Source organism: Ceratotherium simum, chromosome 26 (assembly GCF_057802395.1).
Source record: "Ceratotherium simum simum isolate JZ-2026a chromosome 26, ASM5780239v1, whole genome shotgun sequence".
NCBI lineage: Eukaryota > Metazoa > Chordata > Mammalia > Perissodactyla > Rhinocerotidae > Ceratotherium > Ceratotherium simum.
Window position 1 is genome coordinate 19916028 of NC_141925.1, and position 23048 is coordinate 19939075.

General features: G+C 40.5%; 1 protein-coding gene and 1 non-coding gene across 2 annotated transcripts in view; one reads left to right on the forward strand and one right to left on the reverse strand.

The window, feature by feature from the left end:
• The window catches only part of COG7 (component of oligomeric golgi complex 7), a 78997-nt gene extending 56563 nt beyond the window's left edge, over positions 1–22434 (reverse strand). Inside the window, exons 1-4 of the mRNA XM_004442701.2 lie at positions 22088–22434; positions 18085–18233; positions 17661–17777; positions 13889–14057 (exon numbers count right to left, since the gene is read on the reverse strand). Of these exons, the coding sequence (XP_004442758.2) occupies positions 13889–14057; positions 17661–17777; positions 18085–18233; positions 22088–22256 (604 nt within the window). The 5' untranslated portion in view covers positions 22257–22434. The remainder of the gene's footprint in view (positions 1–13888; positions 14058–17660; positions 17778–18084; positions 18234–22087) is intronic.
• LOC147913604 (U6atac minor spliceosomal RNA) lies at positions 1383–1508 on the forward strand. Its single transcript, XR_015548654.1, has one exon. It is a non-coding gene; the product is annotated as a U6atac minor spliceosomal RNA (small nuclear RNA).
• Positions 22435–23048: the final 614 nt, after the last annotated feature.

The following is a 23048-nucleotide window of genomic DNA, read 5'->3' on the forward strand; positions in this document are numbered from 1 at the left end:
AAGAATGGAAGCCTAGAACTGCAATGGCCACCACATGAAGAGTGTGCCTGGAAGTAAAGCCAACACATAGACAGAGCCAAGAAATGACGAGAGAGAGAGACTGGGTTCTAATGACATACTTTGTGCTCTTGGATCAAGCTAGGCCTGCAGCAAGTCTACCCCTGAGCGTCTCAGTTCCATAAGCCAATGTATTCTCTCTCGTTTTTTTCCTTTATGCCAGTTTGAGTTGGGTTTCTGTCACTTGCAACCAAAAGTATCCCAAACTGATACAGGTCTCATTCGACTAGATGTGGTCCCTAGTATCCATCTCATGTACCCAAAGTGTAATACATGGCCAACAGGTTCTTATCATTTCATATTAACAACTGATTTTTAAATAAAAACAAACAACATAACAGTCTTATAGCATCAATAGGAAGCAGCATGGACACTGACAATAAAAAATAAAGGAGTCTCCCAAAATTCACTTATGTTGCTCTTGTATATGACTACACATTCTACTTAGACATAAGGAAGTATTTGTCACAAAGTGCCCTGCACATAGGAGATATGTCATAATTATCCATTAAATAAAATAAATACATAGAAGAAAATGCTCTTAAATCTCTCCCTAAAATATTTCCCTAAAATATTGCACTGTATCAGTCTGCACAACTTCACCCTGTTTCCTCCTAGGTACAGACAGCAGGCAGCACCCCCTTAGGCATGTGCCTGAGAGAGCTGCCCTTCACCCTTCTCCCACTCTCTGCTGCTCATTTTCCCTGGAGAAAGACAGTATCTGGTTGAACGTATGAGTAAATACAAACAGAGGTGAGGATAATATCAAAGGCCTTCATTATGCGGAATAGGTGATAACATGAAAAAATTCACTGTGGATAAGCTAGCTGTCCCACTTCCATCCACAGAACTTCTTCCAAAGCTTTCCCACTCATGTCCTCACTGTAATCTCAGTGCAACCCTAGGAGGTAAGAAGATGGAGAAACTGCCAACAGAATAAATAAGCCAGTCTAGGTCACACAACCAGAGGAGCCAAGACCCTGGTCAGCTTCCTGAGACATCATCTAACTCCTATGACTCGTCCAAAATGACAACTGACAGACAAGATTTTAAATCTCAGATCTAGCAAAGAATCCCAGGAGCTGTGCTGGTCCAGAGCAGAGAAGAAGAGAGTTCCAGAAGAAAAACCTCTAGGGAAAAGGGGGAACTCAGAAGAAGGCTTTACTCCCATGATACAGCATTTGGAAAAAAATTAAGGAGCATGGAAGGCAGGAAGAATGAGAGGGAAGAAAAAGGTGATCAGAAACTTCAGCATTAACACAAAGCTCAATAGGAAAGGAATTAAAATCACAGTGTATGACCTGACTCTGCAAAAATGAAGTACTGTGTTGTATGAAAGGAGAGAAGGTTAGCACATCCCTTGACAAGCACAGAAGAGGGCCTCAGGCCTGACAACACACATATGGTTAAGGCATTGCCACCTACTTTGTCGCATCTAACCATTGTTTTTTGTTCAGTATGGTGACTATAGTTAACAATACTGTATTGCATATTTGAAAGTTGCTAATAGAGCAGATCTTAAAAGTTCTCACCACAAGAAAAAAAAATGTTTAACTGTGTGAGGTGATGGATGTTAACTAGACTTACTGGGGTGATCATTTCACAATATATACAAATATCGAATCATTATGTTGTACGCCTGAAATGAATATAATGTTATATGTCAATTATACCTCAATAAAAAAGAAGCATTTATAAAGTTATGATAATATAAACACTATTTATTGATTTAATTAAAAGTAATGGTGTGGGGGAAAATGGGGAGGGGAGGGAGAAGCGGTATGACACCTACATCCTTAGATATAACAATAAAAAAATCAATAGATAATGCCCAAAATTGATAAACGAGGAAATAAAATAACAAATTTGTTACGCAGAAATATAAAGTGAAATACCAGAGAAAAACAGCTCTAAGGATTTTAAATGGTGGCCTCTTGGGATCAGGACTGGGGAATGAGGGGGTAGAGGAGAAGAACACTATTTTTCCCATAAGACCTTCAGTACTATTTAACTTTTCAACACTGTAAGTGATGGGGAAAAAATTAACTGAATTCAAGAAAAAAGAAAATGAAACCAATTAACTCATGTGTAGGTCTGGACTTCCAATCCGTAGTTTAGCTGAATCTGCTGAGCTGCAGGGCTGTTTAGAAATGAGGCCGCTCTCATTCAAACAGACCCTTCGCAAGTTCCTTCTTGGCCTCTTGGGAATTAGTCCCTTCAGACTACTACAAGGGCTACAGAGTCTCGAATGAGAGGTCCAAGAGAAAGGAAGCAAGGTTCACTGAATGCTCCTCTGGACCAGGAGTACTCTACTGTCTCCTTAATCCTCCCAAGAATCATATGATGCGTATTCCATACCCATTTTACTGAGGAGGAAATTGAGGTCTCGTTGCTAACGTGTAGCAGCCCAAAGATTTAAAACTAGGTCTGTCCAAAGCCAACAACTCCTTCCACTCTGTCACACCTCAGCAGACTTACTAATAAACTGTTAACAACAATGAAATCATTCCCTGAATAGAAATTCCTTAATCTATTCAAGGGAAACTATGCTCTCCCCTCAACCTTCCTCTCTAGCATCATCTCTGACCATTTCGTGACATTCTCTCCACTAAAATGGGTTTAATTATTATTCCCAAAACATTATTCCGAGTTTTCCCATTTCTATACCATTCAAATGTATGTTGTTCCCTCTGCCCCAAATGCTTTGCTTCACCTATCACAATCTTACATCCATGGCAAAATGCTCATGCTATATTGCTAACTGGGGCCAAAAAAAGACGCAAAATTGTATATACTCAATGTATATACTTTCCTTAAAAGTTACATGTACACAAAGGGAAAAAAACTCGAAGAAAATGCTAATAGTAATCTCTGGGTGGTGAGTTTACTGGTAAATCATTTTCTTCTTTATATTTTTCTATACTTTTGAAATTTTCAATAACCTGTTTGTATTACTTTTATAATCAAACATAATTTAAGTAGTTTTTAAGTTCATGTACCTTTCAAGGTTCTCCACATATACTAGCTCTTTCATAAAAGCTTCCTCGATTTTCCTCCATCCTTTTTTTCATCATGTGGAGGCCTAAGGCAATTTTCACATTCCATCTTGTACTAAAATTATTTGTGTACTTTTTCTCTCCTAGCCTCACCCTCAATCAAGCTATAAGGTCCTTGGGATAGCAACCATATCTTCTTCATCTTTGTATTTCCTGCTGTGTCTCACATAATTAATATTTTTAAATAATATTTACAAATTAGTTATTGCATTGAAAATTCCTACTTTGATTATACCAGATGGGAACTATAAAAAAGCAAACAAACTGAACTCCTACATGTTCACATATTTGGCGGTTTGAGGAGTAAGTAAATAATTTGGTAAATATCAGCACTCCACACATAGCAATGGACTCTTAAGAGCCAAGTTATGGGTCTAATATCATGTAGTTTCTTACATATTTCCCTAAGGGCAGAGGAAATGACTAAACCAAGCACTTTCAGCTTACTGCTCAGAAGAGATGGAGGTAGTTTCAGTGTGGTCCCCCAACACACTGCAGCCCCACCTCTAGCTCTCATCTGCCCCCTTCTGGCCAAAATGTAGATGCCATGGTCTTAGAATTAAATTAAAAAGAAGGAAAGAAAAAAAAAAACCTGAGCTAACAGGTGCCCAACCTTTTTATATCTGCTTTGTTCCCCTTCATCTCTTAGAAGCCCATTAAGGAAAAGCCGTAATAGCAACTACCGCAGCGATAACCCAGCTAAACTTCGGAGACCTCCCAGCAGATCTCAATTTAATGGGCAGGAATTCATGTTAGAAAATGGCTATTTGCCTTTAAAATGTTTATTTTCATAAGATCACTTAAATAAATGAATCCTCCCGCTACATGTAAAATTATACTACAAAAAGTTGCTTCAGCCTATCGACTGAATTCATTGGTTGTATAAAATGCAGTAGGCATGTGTACTTGGAGACTGGCACTCTGGGAGAGAGAGAGAGAGAGGGAAATGTGCTGGGGATGTACTAATTTATCAGGGATTTCTCTTTAAAAACTGTTAGGTAAAGAAGCACCTTGGCCTTCCAGGAAAGATGGCTGATTAAAGAGCACATTACTTTTGGAGGGGAGGAGGGGCCCTTCCTGCTACTCACCAAAATTAACCACCAAAAGAAAAACACAATACCATTCATCTGTGTTGAAGCAAGGAAAATATCTGTACTGCAAACTTCAAAGGATGCCAATCAAATATTCAGTCATTTTGGTCCAAGATGAGGGGGAGGCTGGGAGAACTCCGGACGTAAGCACGGAGCAGCATGGTAGACAGGTAAAGGCCGGGAGCAAAGGGAGGCCTGGGCAATACGTGGGAAGAAGGCCTGGTTCTGCGTCAGCCCAGCAGTGGGGACAGCCCACAGGGCTGGAAAATGCCATTTTCCCCCTTCTGAATCGGCATCCTGCCTACAGAGAGTCAGGTCTGGAATCAAGCCTGATTCAAATTTGTGAACGAAAGCTGTCATATACAGCTTACCCCAAAAACCAAAGCCCATGATCCTGACCCAGAGGGCATCATTCCAACCTGATGTCAGCTCCAAGTAGCCAAGTCACCCAGAAGGAAAGGAAAACCACTTGAATTCATGGAGCCCCCACCTCCCCGCCCCACTCCTACTTCCCCAACCCCCCCACAACTGGATGTATACCCCAATCACACAAGTGAGCTCCAGGGGTCTGCAGTTGCAACAAATTCATGAGAAAATGTGAGGAACAAAGCTGCCAGATGGTGACTTTCGAAAAGCCCAGCTCCTGTCCTAGAATCCTGCTAATGAGGAGAAACTCAAAATAGAGAACCGACAAATGGGGAAGATATGGAACGAAAAGGCTGAAGATGAGTATCGAATCCCTTCACTTTAGGCAACTGAAGAGGACAACAGAGAATGGAGCATTGAAATCAAGGGCAAGACGAAAGTTCTCGATAAAGCCCAGGAAACAAGGAGGAGCCTCCAAGGAGATCCCATGCCCACTATTTTTCAGTAAATAGCAGGCCCAGAAAAAAGCACCCATATACAAATGTGAACAAACAAAAAATTCCACGATGGGACCTATGCAAAAGTACCACATTGGGGGAAAAAGAAAAAGAACAGACAGGCAGAAGGTGCATCAAGAGAGTACTTTGAGAACAACCAGAGAGAAGATAACAAGGAAGCAGAGGAAACACCACTATAAACCAATCAGACCTAAAAGACAGAACACTCCACCCAACAACAGCAGAATACACATTTTTCTCAAGTGTCCATGGTATATTCTTCAAGACAGACCATACCTTAGGCCAGAAAACAAGTCTAAATAAATTTTAAAACACTGAAATCATATAGATCATATAGTATCTTCCGATCACAATGGAATAAAACTAGAAATCAACAGAAGAAAGAAAATTGGAAAATTCACAAACGTGGAAATTAAACAACACACTCTTAAGCAACCAATGGGTCAAAGAAAGCAACCAATGGGTCAAAGAAGATACTACAAGGGAAAGTGTAAAATATCTTGAGACAAATGAAAACAAAAATGCAGCATACCAAAACTTACGGGATGCCACAAAAGCAGCGCTAAGAGCTAATTTACAGCTGTAAATGCTTACATTAAAAAGAAGAAAGATCTCAAATCAACAATTTAAATTTTACTTCCTAAAGAACTAGGAAAAAACAGAACAAACTAAACCCAAAGCTAGCAGAAGGGAAGAAATAATAAAGATTAGAGCAGAGATAAATAAAATAGAGAATATAGAAAGAAAAGAGAAAAGTCAATGGAACTAAGAGTTGGTTCTCTGAAAAGATGAACAAAACTGAAAAACCTGTATTTAAATTCACTAAGAAAAAGAGAAAAGACTCACATAAATAAAATCAGAAATGAAAGAGGGGACATTACTACCAATGTTACAGAAATAAAAAGGATTATAAGAAAGTACTATGAACAATTATACATCAACAAAATGGATAAACTAGATGAAATGGACAAATTTTTGCAAACACACAACCTTCCAAGACTGAATCATGAAGAAACAGGAACTCTGAATAGACCTAAAACTAGACAATAAATCAGTCACCAAAAACCACTCAACAAAGAAAAGCACACCAGATGGCTTCATTGATGAATTTTACTAAACACTTAAAGAAGAACTAATGCCAATGCTTTTCAAACTCCTCCAAAAAACTGAAGAGGAGAGAATACTTAATTCATTCTATGAGGCCAGCATTAACTTGATACCAAAGCCAGACAAAGACACCACAAGAAAAGAAACCTACAGACCAATATCCCTGATGAATATTGATGCAAAAATCCTCAACAAAATACTAGTAAACCAAATTCAACAGCTCATTAAAAGGATTATAGGGCCGGCCCCGTGGCTTAGCGGTTAAGTGCTGGCACTCCGCTGCTGGCAGCCCAGGTTCGGATCCTGGGCGTGCACCGGCACACCGCTTGTCCGGCCATGCTGAGGCCGCGTCCCACATACAGCAACTAGAAGGATGTGCAGCTATGACATACAACTATCTACTGGGGCTTTGGGGGAAAAAATAAATAAATAAAATTATTAAAAAAAAAAAAAAAAAGGATTATACACCATGACCAAGTAGGATTTATTCCTAGGATGCAAGGATGGTTCAACATATGAAAATCAATGAGTATAATACACCACATTAACAGAATGAAGGAAAAAAATCTACATGATCATCCCAACTGATGCAGAAAACCATTTGAAAAATTCAACACTCTTTCATGATATAAACACTCAACAAACTAGGAATAAAAGCAGACTACCTCAACATTACAAAGGCCATATATGAAAAGCCCCCAGCTAATGTAATACTGAATGGTGGAAGACCATTTCAAACTTTTCCTCTGAGATCAGCAACAAGACAAGGATGCCTACTTCTGCCACTTCTATTCAGCTTAGTACTGGAAGTCCTAGACAGAGTAAGTAGGCAAGAAAAAGAAATAAAAGCATTCAAATAGGAAAGGAAGAAGGAAAATTATCTTTGTTTGCAGATGGTATGATCTTGTATATAGAAAACTCTAAAGATTCAACAAAAAAACCTGTTAGAACTAATAAGCAAATTCAGCAAAGTTGCTGAACACAAAACCAACACACAAAAATCAATTGTGTTTCTATACACTAAAAATGAACCACCTGAAAAGGAAATTAAGAAAACAATTCCATTTACAATAGCATCAAAAAGAATGAAATATGTAGGAATAAACATAACCAAGGAGCTGAAAGATCTATACAATGAAAACAATAAAACACTGCTGAAAAATTAAAGACGACGCAAATAAATGGAAAGACATCCTATGTTCATGGATTAGAAGATTTAATATTGTTAAGATGGTAATACCAGCCAAAGCAATCTACAGATTCAATGCAATCCCTATCAAAACCCCAATGTGTTTTCTGGAGAAACAGAAAAATCTATCCTAAAATTCATATGGAATTTCAAGGGACCCTAAATAGCCAAAATATTCTTGAAAAGGAAGGACAACATTGGTGGTCTCATACTTCATGATTTCAAAACTCACTACAAAGCTACCATAATCAAAACAGTGTGGTACTGGCATAAGGATAGACAAATAGCACAATGGAACAGAAGATTGAGCCCAGGAATAAACCTTCACAAACATGGTCAAATGACTTTCAACAAGGGTGCCAAGACCATTCAGTGGGAAACAGACAGTCTTTTCAACAAATGGTGCTCAGAAAACTGGATATCCACATGCAAATGAAAGAAGTTGGACCTTTACCTTACACCATATACAAAAATTAACTAAAAATAGATCAAAGACCTAAATGTAAGAGGTAAAACAGGAAAAGCCTCATGACTTTGGATTTGGCAATAGTGTCTTAAGCATGAAACCAAAAGCACAGGCAACAAAAGAAAAAACATTCAAATTAGACTACATCGAAATTAAAAACTTGTGCATCAAAGAACACTATAAATAGAGTGAAAAGACAACCCAGAGAACAGGAGAAAATATTGCAAATCATATATCCAATCAGGGATTAATAGCCAAAATATAAAACAAACTCCTACAACTCAATAACAAAAAAACAAATAGTTAGCCTTCCGTACAGGGGATAGGAAGGGATGACTGTATTCATTGTATTACGCCATTTTATATAAGGGGCCTGAGCATCCATGGATTTTTGTACTCGTGGGGTTCCTGGAACCAATCCCCTGCAGATACCAAGGGACAACTGTAACCCAATTTTAAAATGGGCACAGGACTTGAATAGACATTTCTCCAAAGATATACAAACGGCCAATAAGGATATGAAAATACATTCAACATCATTAATCATTAGGAAAATGCAAATCAAAATCAGAATGAGATACCACTAGATACCCACTAGGACAGCTATTATCAAAAAAACAGAAAATGACGGGTTAGGAAGGAGGTGGAGAAACTGGAACTCTTGTACATCGCCAGTGGGAATGTAAAAGGGTGCAACTCCTATGGGAATCATAATTTCTCAAAAAATTAAAAGTAGAATTATCTTACAATCCAAGAATTCCACTTCTGGGTATATACCCAAAAGAACCGAAAGCTGGGATTCAAACAGGTATTTGTACACTTACATTCATAGTATATTTATTCACAACAGTCAAAAGGTGGAAGCAACTCAAGTGACTATTGATGGACAAATAGATAAACAAAAGGTAGTATATACATGCAATGGAATATTATTCAGCCTTGAAAAGGAAGGAAATTCTGACAAGGTTCATCAACATGGATGAACCATGCTTCAAGGTTTCAAGTGAAATAAGCCAATCACAAAATGACAAACACTGTATGACTCCACTTATATGAGATACCTAGAGTAGTCAAATTCATAGAGACAGAAAATAGAATGGTGGTTGCCAGGAACTAGGGGGAGGGAGGAATGGGGAGTTAGTGTATAATGGGTACAGAGTCTCAGTTGAGGAAGATGAAAAGAGATCTGGAGATGGTTGGTGGTTACAGTTGCACAACAATATGAATGTATTTACTGCCACTGAACTGTACACTTAGAAATGGTTATGGTAAATTTTATGTTATGTGTATTTTACCACAATTTTAAAAAACTTTTTTTAAAAGAGAGAGCACTTCAAAGATTTACCCCAAGAAAGAGAAGAAAATTTTAGGCTACAGCTGCTTCACACTCTCAAGGAAATTACACAAGGTATGTGTTTTCTTTACTAAGATCTAAAGTATCACAATGAGATATAAAGGGAGGCTGGTAGAGCTAAGGGAAAAAAAATAGAAGCAAATAATGATATCACAAAAATTAAAAATAATCAGAAGAACAAAGCACAGAACAGATACTTTAGAAAATGCTATTGGTCATTTTGGAAGACAAACTTTTGAAAAATAAAGGGACTATGGTGAGGTGCGGGGATAGTTGGCAAAGAGCCAAAATAGAACAGTGAGAAAATGACATATATGGAGCCGGGGGAAAGGAGAGCTAATGAACAGATAGCTGATATTTTCAATGATGGAAAAGAAGACAAACGGAATAAGAAAAAAATTTTTAAGAAAGAAATTTTCCAGAAACAAAGAAAGATATGAACCGGCAGATAAAAAGGGCTCATATTATGTTCCAGAAAAAAATTAAAATTTTCAAAACTGAAAAAAAACATAGTGAATTAACTAAACTACAAGGTAAAAGGAAGAATCTTATAAACCAGAAGTCAGCACACTATGAGCCAGCAGGCCACATTACCATCTGTTTTTGTAAATAAAGTTTTATTAGAACACAGAGAAGCCCACTCATTTACATACGGGCTTTCAGGCTACAAGTGCAGAGTCAGGTATTTGGGAGAGATCATATGGCCCACAAAGCCCAAAATATTTACTATCTGGCCCTGTTGGAAAACAGAAAATGTTTTCCAACCCCTGTTTTAACTTTTCAAGGAAAAGGCAGAAACCACCTACAAGGCCTGTCTCACACTTATCAGCAGAACATACAGGGCATAAAACAATGATGCAAGGTTTCTAGAATTCTGAAGGACAAAGAGTGTGACCCAAGAATTCCAAAGCAGTTATTGTTTTCTACACATAAAAACAATAGAAAGACATTCTGTACTATATAAATACCAAGGATATGCATATAATCCCCAAGCCCTTCCTGAGGGGAAAAAAAAACCTACTTGAAAACAGAATCCTACTAACGAAGAAAAGCCTCAAAATAAAGGATTAACAAATGGGGAAGATGTGGGATGAAAAGTCTGGAAGTGAGTACCAAATCCATTTAAACATGATATGAAACATAAATAAGCATAGCAAATATTGGTTATAAAACATTACAAATTAGGGGCCGGCCCCGTGGCTTAGCGGTTAAGTACGCGCGCTCCGCTGCTGGCGGCCCGGGTTCGGATCCCGGGTGCGCACCGACGCACCGCTTCTCCGGCCATGCTGAGGCCACGTCCCACGTACAGCAACTAGAAGGATGTGCAGCTATGACATACAACTATCTACTGGGGCTTTGGGGGAAAAAATAAATAAATAAAATTATAAAAAAAAAAAATTACAAATTATAAAAATTTTATAATGCTTAAAATTTTAGAGAGAAAAGCTACATGTAAAAAAATTAATAATTTGATAGTATATCATGATAAAAATTCTGGACTATGCAATACTCTAGAATGTAGTGTTGGGGGCAAGGGGGGCAGGCAGGAAGAGGAGTGTAAATGCACTAATCAGGGAAGTCAGATATTGTTTCATTTATGAGGTTGATAAACTGAGAAAGAAGTTTAGTTTATTATTTGAAGTCATAAATCACTAGTAAAACTAAAATCAAGTTATGTATCTTTTAAATTATCTGTGAGAAAAAAACATAAAGAAAACATATATAGCAAAATACAGAGATCAAAAGAAACAGAACATTAAAGCAGAAATACACAAATAGAAACATAAAAATCTGAAAATTTCTGTTAAAAAAAAAAACCTAAATGGGATAAAGTCACTTATTAAAAAAGAAATACGAGGGGGCTGGCCCGGTGGTACAGTGGTTAAGTTCACGGGCTCTGCTTGGGCATCCTGGGATTGGCACGTTCGGATACCGGGCGGGGACCATGCTGTGAAGGCGTCCCATATACAAAATGGAGGAGAATGGGCACGGATGGTGGCTCAGGGTCAGTCTTCCTCAGCAAAAAGAGGAAGACTGGCATGGATGTTAGCTCAAGGCCAAGCTTCTTCACAAAAAAAAATAATAAAAATAAAAGTAAAAAAGAAATATGAGAATTAGATCAAAAAACAAAGTTCAGCTATATGCCATCTCCAGTAGAGAAGTCTAAAATAAAACATTTCAGAAAGTTTGAAGGTAAAAAGAAAATGGGCAAAGACATACTAAAGCAAATACAAACAAAAAGGAAGGCAGAGGTTGTAATATTCATACCCAAGTTGAACCGCAGACAGCAAGCACTCGATGGGGCCACGGCAATATTTGATAAAAACGCTATTTAAATCCTAACAGAGGAGTAAGAAAGAATGAAAACTTCCCAGTTGTTTTTATGAAGCCAACACAATCATGATACTAAAACCTGATAAAGATATTCACTTACAGGATCTCAATGAAAAAATTCTAAATAAAATATCAGCAAGTATCCAGTAGTACATTAACATACACACACACACACACACACACACACACCCCGTGAACAAGTAGGATTTGTTCTTGAACTGCAAGAATAATATAACATTAGGAACGCTATTAATATGATTTGCCATATTAGTAGGTCAGAGGAAATAATACATTCAATCTTGATAGATGCTGAAGGGCATTTAATAAAATTTGACAATAATATTTATTTTTTTTAAATTACCTAACATGATAATATCAAGTGCCAACTGAGATTTGTTTCTGCCTCTGGAGTTAGTGAACAGCACAGGGATTACAGTACAGATGATTCTGCTGGGAGCAGAGGTATACAGCTCTCCAGGGCTGAGTTCCAGCAAGGCCCATTTTGATGTGGCTTCACCACCAGGGCAAGGGAGTCCAAAACTTTGCAGGCTTTGACTGTGGAGAGAACTGGAGTGGGGAGAAATCATCTTTGGAGGGAGAACAGTGTTACTGTTTGGCATGAGGAAGTTAAGCTGCTCTCACCCACGCTGAAAACTCAACTATCCAGAGGGTCATTCTCCAAGGGTTGTATACTACATGGGTACAGGGGTGGCCCAGCTGGCCCAGGACAGTCTTGGTTTACACCTGTTATTCCAGCTTCATTAGTAAAAGCACTCTCTTTTCCTCTCAAAATTGTCCTAGTTCAATAATAAATTATATGGTCATACTCAGTATACTGAAATTTTAAAATGTTTATACATATGATAAGAGTTTACATGTGTACATGTCTGCATAGTCATATATATAATTATCTAGCTATACATTTCCCAAAAAATAACTATTAAAGCCTGGTCTCAGCATACCCACCCATCCTAAAACAAATTAAAACATCAAATAGAACTCTTAAGCTGTAAGAACTTCTCCCTGTTTGCAAAATGGATGGACCTTAAGGGTATGATGTTAAGCGAAATAAGCCAGACAGAGAAAGACAAACACCATATAATTTCACTCACACGTGGAAGATGAAAAAAACACAATCGATAAAGAGAACAGATTAGTGGTTACCAGAGGGGAAGGGGGTGGGGGGTGGGTAAAGGTATAAAGGGGCACATATATATCATGATGGATAAAAATTAGACTATTGGTGGTAAGTACAATGCAGTCTATACAGAAACTGATAACTAATAATGTACAACTGAAATTACACAATGTTATAAACCATTATTACCTCAATAAAATAATTGAAAAAAATAAAAAGTGAAAAAATAAAAGTAATGCAGCAAAAGTGCCAAAGCGAAAAAAAAAAGATATTAGAACTTCTTACGATTTAATTTCATCACTGGAAATTTACACCATATAAACAAAACTGCTGTTGCATTTCAAGAGCCAAAGGAGGAAAGCATTCTCAGACACGAGGGAGCGAAAACATCGTGAGCTGTTGTTGACAATGAAAAACAGAACAGTATAAACTGATATCAGGCCTTCGAGTCTGGTGATGACAGCGTTGTTGGAGCCCTTCAACAGAACAGATTCAGGAGAACATAAACCCAGAGTAGAAGGGCCTGCATGATATATAAGCAGGAGTCAGGAAGCAGGAGCAGTGGACACAGACTATATTCTGTCCACTATAAACAGCTGTGAAGGTAAGAAAAGAACTTTATTGCTGCTGCTTCCTGTTTAACCAATGGTCTTGTGGATGAAAGGAAGAGGGAGAGTTAGATAAACATATTTGTTGGAAAACCACTGAAAAATAACATAGCAACCTAATGTTCTTGACAAGGCTCAAAACTCATCAAATGGTACACTTAAGATTTGTACATTTCTCGAAATGTAAATTTTACCTCACAAAAAGAAAAAATCATAAACCAACACTGAACTCTAGTTACGGATATGAATGTAAAGTGTTTAGGAGTGAAGTTGACTGATGTCTGCAACTTACTCTGAAATGCATCCAAAAAATAAGATGGATGGATAGAGATAGACAGATGGGTGGATATGTGATAAAGCAAAGGTGGCAAAATGCTAACACTAGGCACTAGATAGTGGGTTCATTGCACGATTATTTCAACTTTTCTATATGTTGAAAAATTTCATATAAAATGCTGAAAAAAAGGCAACCACTATAAAGTTACAGATTTACTCCCAATCTACATAATTTAATTAACATTAAGACATTCTAAAGACTGAAAACTCAGAAAGCCTTATCTTTGGAAAAAGGTTGACACGGAGATGAGAAACAGCCAGCACTCACCTACAGACTGTGAGGTGAAGGCAGCTACAATCTGGGGGCTGGCCAAGGCCTCCAGCCTGTTCTTCAGAGCCTCCAAGTGCACACATTTCTCTGAGTAGTCTGGTGTATCGACAAGCATCATTAAGCTGTTCTGCATACCTGTTAGCTTAGCAGAAATCACAGCTATGTCCTAAAAAAGACCAGAATAGAGGATATTTATTTTAAAAGACCCCTGCTACTTCAATTAAGAATGGACAAGGGCCAGCCCTGTGGCTTAGCGGTTAAGTGCACGCGCTCCACTACTGGCGGCCCGGGTTCCGATCCCGGGCACACCCCGACGCACCGCTTCTCCGGCCATGCTGAGGCCGCGTCCCACATACAGCAACTAGAAGGATGTGTAACTATCACATACAACTATCTACTGGGGCTTTGGGGGAAAAAAAAAAAAGGAGGAGGATTGGCAATAGATGTTAGCTGAGAGCCAGTCTTCCTCAGCAAAAAGAGGAGGATTGGCATGGATGTTAGCTCAGGGCTGATCTTCCTCACACACACACAAAAAAAAAGAATGGACAAAATACATGAACAAGCAATTCATAAGATAAGAAGATGGCCCATAGATATATTATGTTCAATATTATTAGTATTCAAATAAATGCAAATTAAAACAAGGAAGTGCCCTTTTCCTCCTAACAAATTGGAAAAACTTTTGAAAAATAATATAGCTATTGTTGGTGAGGGTGCAAAGAACAAGTCTATCTTGTACCATAAATTTTTTTTTTTTTAAATCAGTGGAGCGTACACTTTATTTATTTATTTTTTTCCCCAAAGCCCCAGTAGATAGTTGTACATCATAGTTGCACATCCTTCCAGTTGCTGTATGTGGGACGCGGCCTCAGCATGGCCCGAGAAGCGGTGCATCGTTGCGCGCCCGGGATCCGAACCCAGGCCGCCAGTAGCGGAGCGCGCGCACTTAACCACTAAGCCACGGGGCCGGCCCTCTGGTACCATAAATTTATACTGTCTTTCTGGAAGGCAATTTAGCAATATGCATCAGGAGCTTTAAGAATATTCACATTTTTTGACCTGGTATTTCCTCTTCTAGAAATTTGTCCTAAGGAAATAATCAGAGGGACACAGAGATATTAATGTATTATAATTAATTAATGTGATTTCAGTGTTGTAATAACAAAAACATGAAAGCAAGCTAAATCTTCCATAATAACAAATAAAATATAAATTACGGATCACTCATAATGGCATGTGGAATATCGTGCAGCCACTAAAAATTATATTTTTGAAAAGTATTAATTACACAGAAAAATACTTACAACTTACCATTAAGTGAAATAAACAAGACAAAAAAGCATATAGACATTAGAATATGTAAATGCATACATATCTGTAATATATGCATACATACATAAGTACAAATACATAGAAAAATACCTACTAGACATAAAAAACATATTACTAGGGAATAGGAATGAGGATCATTTTGCTTTCTTCCTTGTATTTTTCTGAATTTTCCAAATCTTCTAAGACACACATAAATTATGTTTATAATTAGAAAAATAAATGCTATTTTTAAAAAAGAATTAAGAGGGTCCAGCCCGGTGGCGCAAGCGGTTACGTGCGCATGCTCTGCTGCAGCGGCCCAGAGTTTGACGGTTCGGATCCCGGGCGTGCACCGACGCACTACTTGGCAAGCCATGCTGTGGCAGCATCCAATATAAAGTGCAGGAAAATGGGCATGGATGTTAGCCCTGGGCCAGTCATCCTCAGCAAAAAGAGGAGGATTGGCAGATGTTAGCACAGGGCTGATCTCCTCACAAAAAAAAAAAAAGAGAATTAAGAGTGTAATAACTAATTGTATTTCATTTCAGCATTCAACAGGTGCCTGCGATGTGTCAGACACTGTATTAGATGTCTGAGACACAAAGATGAGGAAGGTCACACTGCAGCCCTGGAGTTTACAATGTATTGGGATAGAAAGATTACGATACAATTTGAGAAGTATGGCTCAAGTGTTATAGGGACATAGGTGAGGGAGCAATGAATTTTGCCTGTGAGAGGCAAGGAGCCAGCAGGGAGAACTATGAAAGGAGGTGACACTTTAGCTGGACCTGAGGGACGAGTGTACTGTACTGTAACGAAAATAAGAGGAAGGACAGTTCAGGCAGGGAACTAAGGCATGAAAGAGGATGGTGTGTTAACAGTCTGGAGCAGTGACAAAGTGGAAATCACATGGAGAGAGCGGCCAGAGAAAAAGCTGGAAAGGCAGGCCACACGCAACGCTGTTGTGAAACACAGGCCTTGTGAGCCGGCTTAGAATTTATCTGGTAGAAAATAGTGAATCGTTCAAGCTTAAAATGGGAGGGCGAGGGACAGGGAAGGCCATGTGCCAATCTACTCTTTAGAAGATCCCCTGGACGCATGTGGAAGATAAAGTGGAGTGTGGGAGGGACTTGGCAGCAAGAAGACCAATGGATGGCTGTTGCGCTCCTCCAGGAGTAAAAGGATTGCAAAGCATGACTAGGTGGTGGCAGAAGGATAAAAAGAACAGAGAACTGAAGAGAAAGATGGGAGAGACGGGGAGGAGGGAGCAGTTAAGGACTGTTGATGTTTCTAGCTTAGATACCACATGGAAAACGATGCCATTAACCAAGACAGGGAGGCCAAGAGAAAGAGCAAATGGGGAATGGCTTTGGACAGAAATAATGAACTCAGTGTTTGCAGTGCCTAGAAGGAGTCCACCAGATGCATGTGGTCTTGTGGGCAGTTAGTTCTGAATATTAGGATAGTTGGGAAGAGAAAATCAAGATTTATAACTTTCAGCTAATTAACATGAGCAGTTTACTCCTGTTAAAATCAGAGACCGTATTTAAATCCATTCTCTCTCATACACATGTGCTAAGAATAAGATTTACAACTTTCATCTAGGAAGCCTGGATCAATTAAACTTGTCAAGCGCCCTGAGGGGCTCTGAAATGGAATGGGAAGGAGTATGGCTCTATTCTACTTAAGGATAATGATAATTGATATAGAATAATAGATGGTGAAAGAACAAAGTGCAAAGCAGTGTTTACAATGCACCACCATTTGTGGAAAACAAGGGCAAGGAACATATATGTGTGTGTACATCTGGAAGGACAGGCATAAAGGCGATAACAGGGTTGGTATGTAGAGGGGAATTTAGGGGATCAGGAGGGTCAGGATTACGAGAAAGACTTATTTTCCACCGCTTATTTCTGTTTACTAAATTTTTTACCACGTGCATTTATAACTTTGCAAAAAAGTTTTAAAAGTTTTTAAAAACAGCAAAAGAGATGATAAATAATTCATTTTGCTTTACAATTGAAAAAGAGTTTTTCATAAGACATCATCTCACTCATCCTTTTAACCAGGTACCAAAGGCATATCTATTTTCCCCACTTCGCAGCCCAGGAGGGGTTAAGTAACTTGCCAAGGCCCCACTGTGTGTCAGGCCCCTCTGCCTATCTTCCACGCTCTCGTCTAATCCGTTCTCTCCGCCTTTTTTATTGAGGCTTCTCCTGAACTCACTCTCCGTGACTAAAAGGCTTCAGTCAAGCAGAGGGTACAAACTAAAGAGGGTGGAAATCCTCAAAGCTGTTTCAGCTCTTCCCCACCCCGTGTCTGAATGTTTCCATATGTGCCTATTTACTATCCCTTATGATTTTGAGTGGAATAGCTCACTCATTTGTTTCTCCAAAACTTAAGTTCCTGTTGAAATTCCTGGTTAAGATTTCACAACATCCCTTAAACAAGAACCTACTTGAGTCTTAAATGTCTCCTCAATATCAGCACTCAACGTGCTCCACTTGTCTGCTTCTTGAAGAGATTCTGCGGCAAGCTGCATTCTGGACTTGACCTGGTCGATTTCTACCAACACCTAAAAGAAAAATAAGCAGTGAAAACGAAGGAAGTGGCAGTTCCATTGTCTCTACCTCCACCAGTGACATGAAACATAAGTATTAGGGCATGTTCCTGTCTTTAGAGAGCCTCTGTACCTCTTACAACACCAATCACAGGGCTACATTTGTTCAGTGAGCGCTGGAGAGAGATGAATAAGCTGAGAGAACTTAGCAAAAGCATCATTTGAGTGCTTGGTAGGATTCTGAGTTAAGGCTGGCCTCCCACTATGAGAGTGAACACCTTCCAGAAACAAGAATTGACATTTAGGACGGGGGCCAAAATACCTGCATCGACTGAGACGTGTCCTCTTCAAATTTTTTAATGTCCTCCTTGACAAGAATCATTTGTTCTTTCAGGAAAGACGCCTCCTGTTTAAGGGCTTCGACATCACGGAGCACTTTGGGCATGTTCTGAAGGGCCTGGTGACTTGTTTCTGTAGCAAGAACCCAAGAAAAGCAATATGCACCAAATGTGAAAATCAGACCAGTTACCAAGGAATAATATGAATAAATCAGATGACGGGAAGGAAATTTTCCCTAAAGCACTACTAACCACACAGTTTTCCGAGCCTGTGGAAAATGGAGGGTGGGAGGGGAGGGGAGTGGGGAGGTGGCCTCTGCCAGGACCATGTTCACCCCAGACTGATGGCAAGGGTCCTGTGACTTAACACGGAATGAACCATCAAACTGACCCAACATCAACTGTTTTCCACCACTGAGTTAAACTGAACTCCCTTTCCAAGGAAAGAGAATGAAGGAATCTGACAGATGAATGCCAGCTATGCGCCACGTGCAATACACACATTATATCACTTAATGTTCATGGCAATCATTAGCAGCCACCTCTTACAGATAAGAAAACTAAGGCTCAGAGAAGTTAAGTGACTTGCTCAAGATTTCACAGAGTTGAAATCAAGTCTTAACGTGTGTCTGGACCCAACATCTGCTTTCCATGGTCTTTTCAAAATGTAGTCCACGGACCACCAGCACCAGCTGGAGTACAGTTAACATGCAGATCCCTAGACCACCTTCCAGAGATTCTTATTTAGTAAGTCTGGTAGGAGATCAAGTGTGATCAAGGAATCTGCATTTAACAGACTTCCCAATGTAGAATAAAATTTGAAAATCTTTGCAGACCATGATGTGCCATCTGGAACTGGTAGGGCTAACAGCATAACCCTTTAATGCTTTAAAGGGCAAGTCACTGGGGAATCAAGCAAAGAAGCCCAGAGTCTTCTGCTCCACCAGTGTGCTGAATGGAACCTTAACATCTTGAAGATGCACTTCAGGAACCTGTTCATCCAGCTCTGCCATAAAATAACATTCTGTTTCCAGCACTGACTCCAGGTAAGGTTCTCAGAGTAAGAACACAAAGGCAGAACACACACAGATTTCTTCAATGCACAGACTTCACTGACTTTTACCAGCACTGTTCTGGCCCCAGCCTGGTCTCCCGCCTGCGAAACCTCAGAGTCACTCTTCAGGCCTGGCTGGTTCCCTGTGTACCTCCTTTTCTCTCTCTACAGCCCCCCCCAAATTTAGTCCACTCTTGTATCCATTTTAAAACTACCACTTGCAGTGGTTGCCTCTGGGGGAGTAAGGACCAGATTTCACTGCGAAGGGGCAAGGGGCCCTTTCTTGGTTGATGGTGACATTCTGTATCTTGATGGAGGTTTGAGTTATACTAGCTGTATACATTTGTCAAAACTCATCAAACTTATCAGATAAGATCCACGCATGTCACCTTATGTAAATTATATCTAGTAAAAAAGAGCTACAAACAAGTATTGAACTATATAATATTTAGGGTTCTAACTGAAATGTTTGGGGGAGAAGTGTGCTGATGCCTGCAACTTATTTTGAAATACATCAAAAAATAAGATGGAGGGATGGATAAATGGATAGATTTGTGATAAAGCAAGAAACTGTTAATTGTAGAATCTAGGTGGTGGGTATATGGATGTTCACTACAAATGCTCTCAACATTACTATATCTTTGGCACCTCCATCCACAGCTGTTCAGGTCAAGAATCTGCCATCATTCTTGATTTTCTCCCCCTCTCATTCCTCATTCCAATCCATCAGCAAGTTCTCCCCTTTCTTCCTCCTAAATATACCTTAAATCTACCCATTTCTCACCAACGCCACTGCCATAACCCAGGTTGAAGCCGCTATCATCTCTCTTCTGAACTACAGTAACAGCCTCCTGAATGGGGACACAGCGAACCATGTCACTCCCCTGCTTAAAAATCCTCCAGTGCCTTCCTATTACACTTGATTTAAATCAAATCCAAACTCTTTAATGTGACATTGAAACCCTGCATGATCTGGCCACTGCCGACTCTCTAACCTAAGACTGGGTCTTGTTCAACATTGTCTCTCTGGACCCTGGAGAACAGTTTGTGCCCAATAAATATTTGCTGACTGACTGAAGGAACAAATCAGTCCTCCAGTTTGCGGCCCTCACCATCTCCCACCTGAACCTCTGCAATAACTCCTCTTCACGGCAGACTTGGGCCCTTGTCTCATCTTCCATAAAAATAACGCTTTAAACCTCCGAAGGCTTCTCACTGCCTATGGGATGAAATCCAAAGTCCTTAGGATGGCCAAAAAGGCCTTTCACAGTTTGATCCCAATGTACTTTTCCGCATTATCTCCAGCAGAAGTTTCCCCCCATGAAAGCGTGATCTGCCAATAGTAATAACACCAATGATTAATATTTATTGACGTTATTGATGAAGGTCTGTTTGAACTCACCCTTCTCTGGGCTGGCTAGGCCTTTTTATATCCACATACCTCTGCATGTGTTGTACCCTCCCCTTTAATACTATATTAACACTTTAATATAATAAAGTATAATGGATAAGAGCCTGGGCTCTGAAATCAATTGCGTGGTTCAAATCCAGGCTCCCCGTTTATTAGCAACACGATCCTGGGCAAGTTACTTCTCTCAGCCGCAGAGTCTACAACTATAAAGTGGGAATAATAACTGTGCCTACCTCTAAGGATTGTCAGGTTTAAATTAGACAATCACGCCAAAAATGGGGCACTATTAACATTTGGGCCAGGACATTTCTTCATTGTGCAGCTGTGCCAAGTATTGCAGGACATTAAGCATCGCTGGGTCCTTCCACTAAACGTCCATCATTGTGACATTCACTGCAACAACTAAAAAAATTCCCACGCACTTCCAAATATTCTGGGGGGCAGGGAGAGGCAGCATTACCACCCTTGGTTGAGGACTACTTAGTTAACACATATAAAGCACTTAAAACAGGGCCTGACACATACCAAGGACACAAATATTTGCTTTTATATTATTATTAATATTCTCCCCGTCATTGCCCTATGAAGTCTTCCTTCAAGGCTTAACACAGGGAAAGCCTTTTATGATTCCCCAGACAAGAGGTAAGTGCACCCTTCCTCCAGCCCAGCTCTCACAGCTCCTGGTTCTACTCTCAGTAAAGCCACCCCTCATTGTAATTTAACTGTTTATATATCTTCCCCACAAGGCAGCAAGCTCCAGAAAGGTAATCTTTTTATCCCCAGTGCCCATTTCTTGACACATGCATAGCAGATGCTCAATAATTAGTAAAAGATGCAAAGTACAATAAAGAAACTACAGTGAAATAAAGTGCCCCTCCCACCCGCCTTTTCTTAAACACTGGACATCTCTATAAAACAAAGTTCAATTTACTTGGCCATAAGCTTCCAGTGGACAATCTCTTTGACCCGTCTATCCCACAGAGCCTAGCAGAGAGACCGGCGTGCAGAATGTACTGAATAAACACACAATGAACAAAAATCAAGTCGAGGAGTTAATGAAATGGTTGCTGGTGTGTATTATTTTTTATAATTAACTGTCCTTAAAAGATGGTGCAAGTTTCCCTTCAGGCCAGCCCATCTTCCTCGCTGACATGAAGATCCACTAAAACAATGTTTCCCAGATTTGTGTCATTCCCATACACCTTCAACAAGCTTTTGCCAAATGTATGGATCAGTTGACTATTATTTAATAGTCTTAATATTCACTCTTTTAAAAGTTTTAAAAGGAAACTTGATGGCACCGCCAGAGGTGGAAAACCAAGATCCCAAATCAGCGAGCGTTCAAGACAGCCGAGCAGCGGCTGAGCGCTTCTCCTCGACGTCCCCAGAGGGGCTGAGGAGAATCGGCCCGCGGCTCGCTCTGCGTCACGGGACGCGCGACATTTACTGCCCACTAGGTGACCCCCCGGGCGCCCCAGGCCCAGTCTGGGGGGCTCCCCGCCGCGCGGACGGCGCCGCTCACCCTCCACGGCGTGGTTCACCTCTTGGATGAACAGCTGCAGCTTCATCACCAGCGTGGCCGCGTGGCCGTCCGCCTTCCCGGCCGCCGCCTCCTTGGGGCCAGCCCTGAAGGCCGCGTTGATCCACTCCTTCACGTCGAAGTCTTCGGCCAGGAACTTGGAGAAGTCCATGGCCGCACCGCCTCAGCCCTGGCCTCCAGGCCTTAACGGCTGTCTTCGGGCGGCAACGAGGCTGCCGATGCGGGCGGCCCTGCAAGAGCACCCAGACTGGCTCGGGACGCTGACGCCGGAACCCACAGCCCGGGTAACTGGCCCCTCCACGACCCCTCTGTCAACTCGCTGACGTACACGGCTGGGAGTGACCCTCGCCGCGCGCCGTACTTCTTCCGGAAGTAGGTGGCTGTTACCATAGTGACTGCCGCTGTTCCGGGCGCCCTGGTGAGCTAGGTTTAGGAGAAACGCCAGGGCTAAGGAGTGGTAGGCGGGTGCTAGCATCCCGCTTCTTCTGCTAACTTAAGTGCTTGTTGAACACTTAAAGGCCTTACAGGGCCGGCCCTGTGGCTTGGTGGTTAAGTGCGCGCGCTGTGATGCTGGTGGCCCGGGTTCGGATCCCGGGTGTGCATCGAGGCACCACTTCTCCGTTCATCCTGAGGCCGGGTCCCACATGCAGCAACTAGAAGGATGTGCGGCTACGACATACGGCTATCCACTGGGGCTTTGGGGGGAGAAAATAAAATAAATAAAATCTTTAAAAAAAAAAAAAAAAGGCCTTACATAGATTAGCGCATTTAGTCCTCACAGTCCTACGAGACTATTATTGTCCCCAACGTAAAGATGAAGAACTGAGGCGGTTGAGCAACTGGTTCCAAGTCACATAGCTAGAAAGTGGCTCTGTGGGGATTTGAACTCAGGCAAGCCTGCCCCTGTAGCCTGACTCTTTATTGCCCTCCTAAAGGGGGCAGA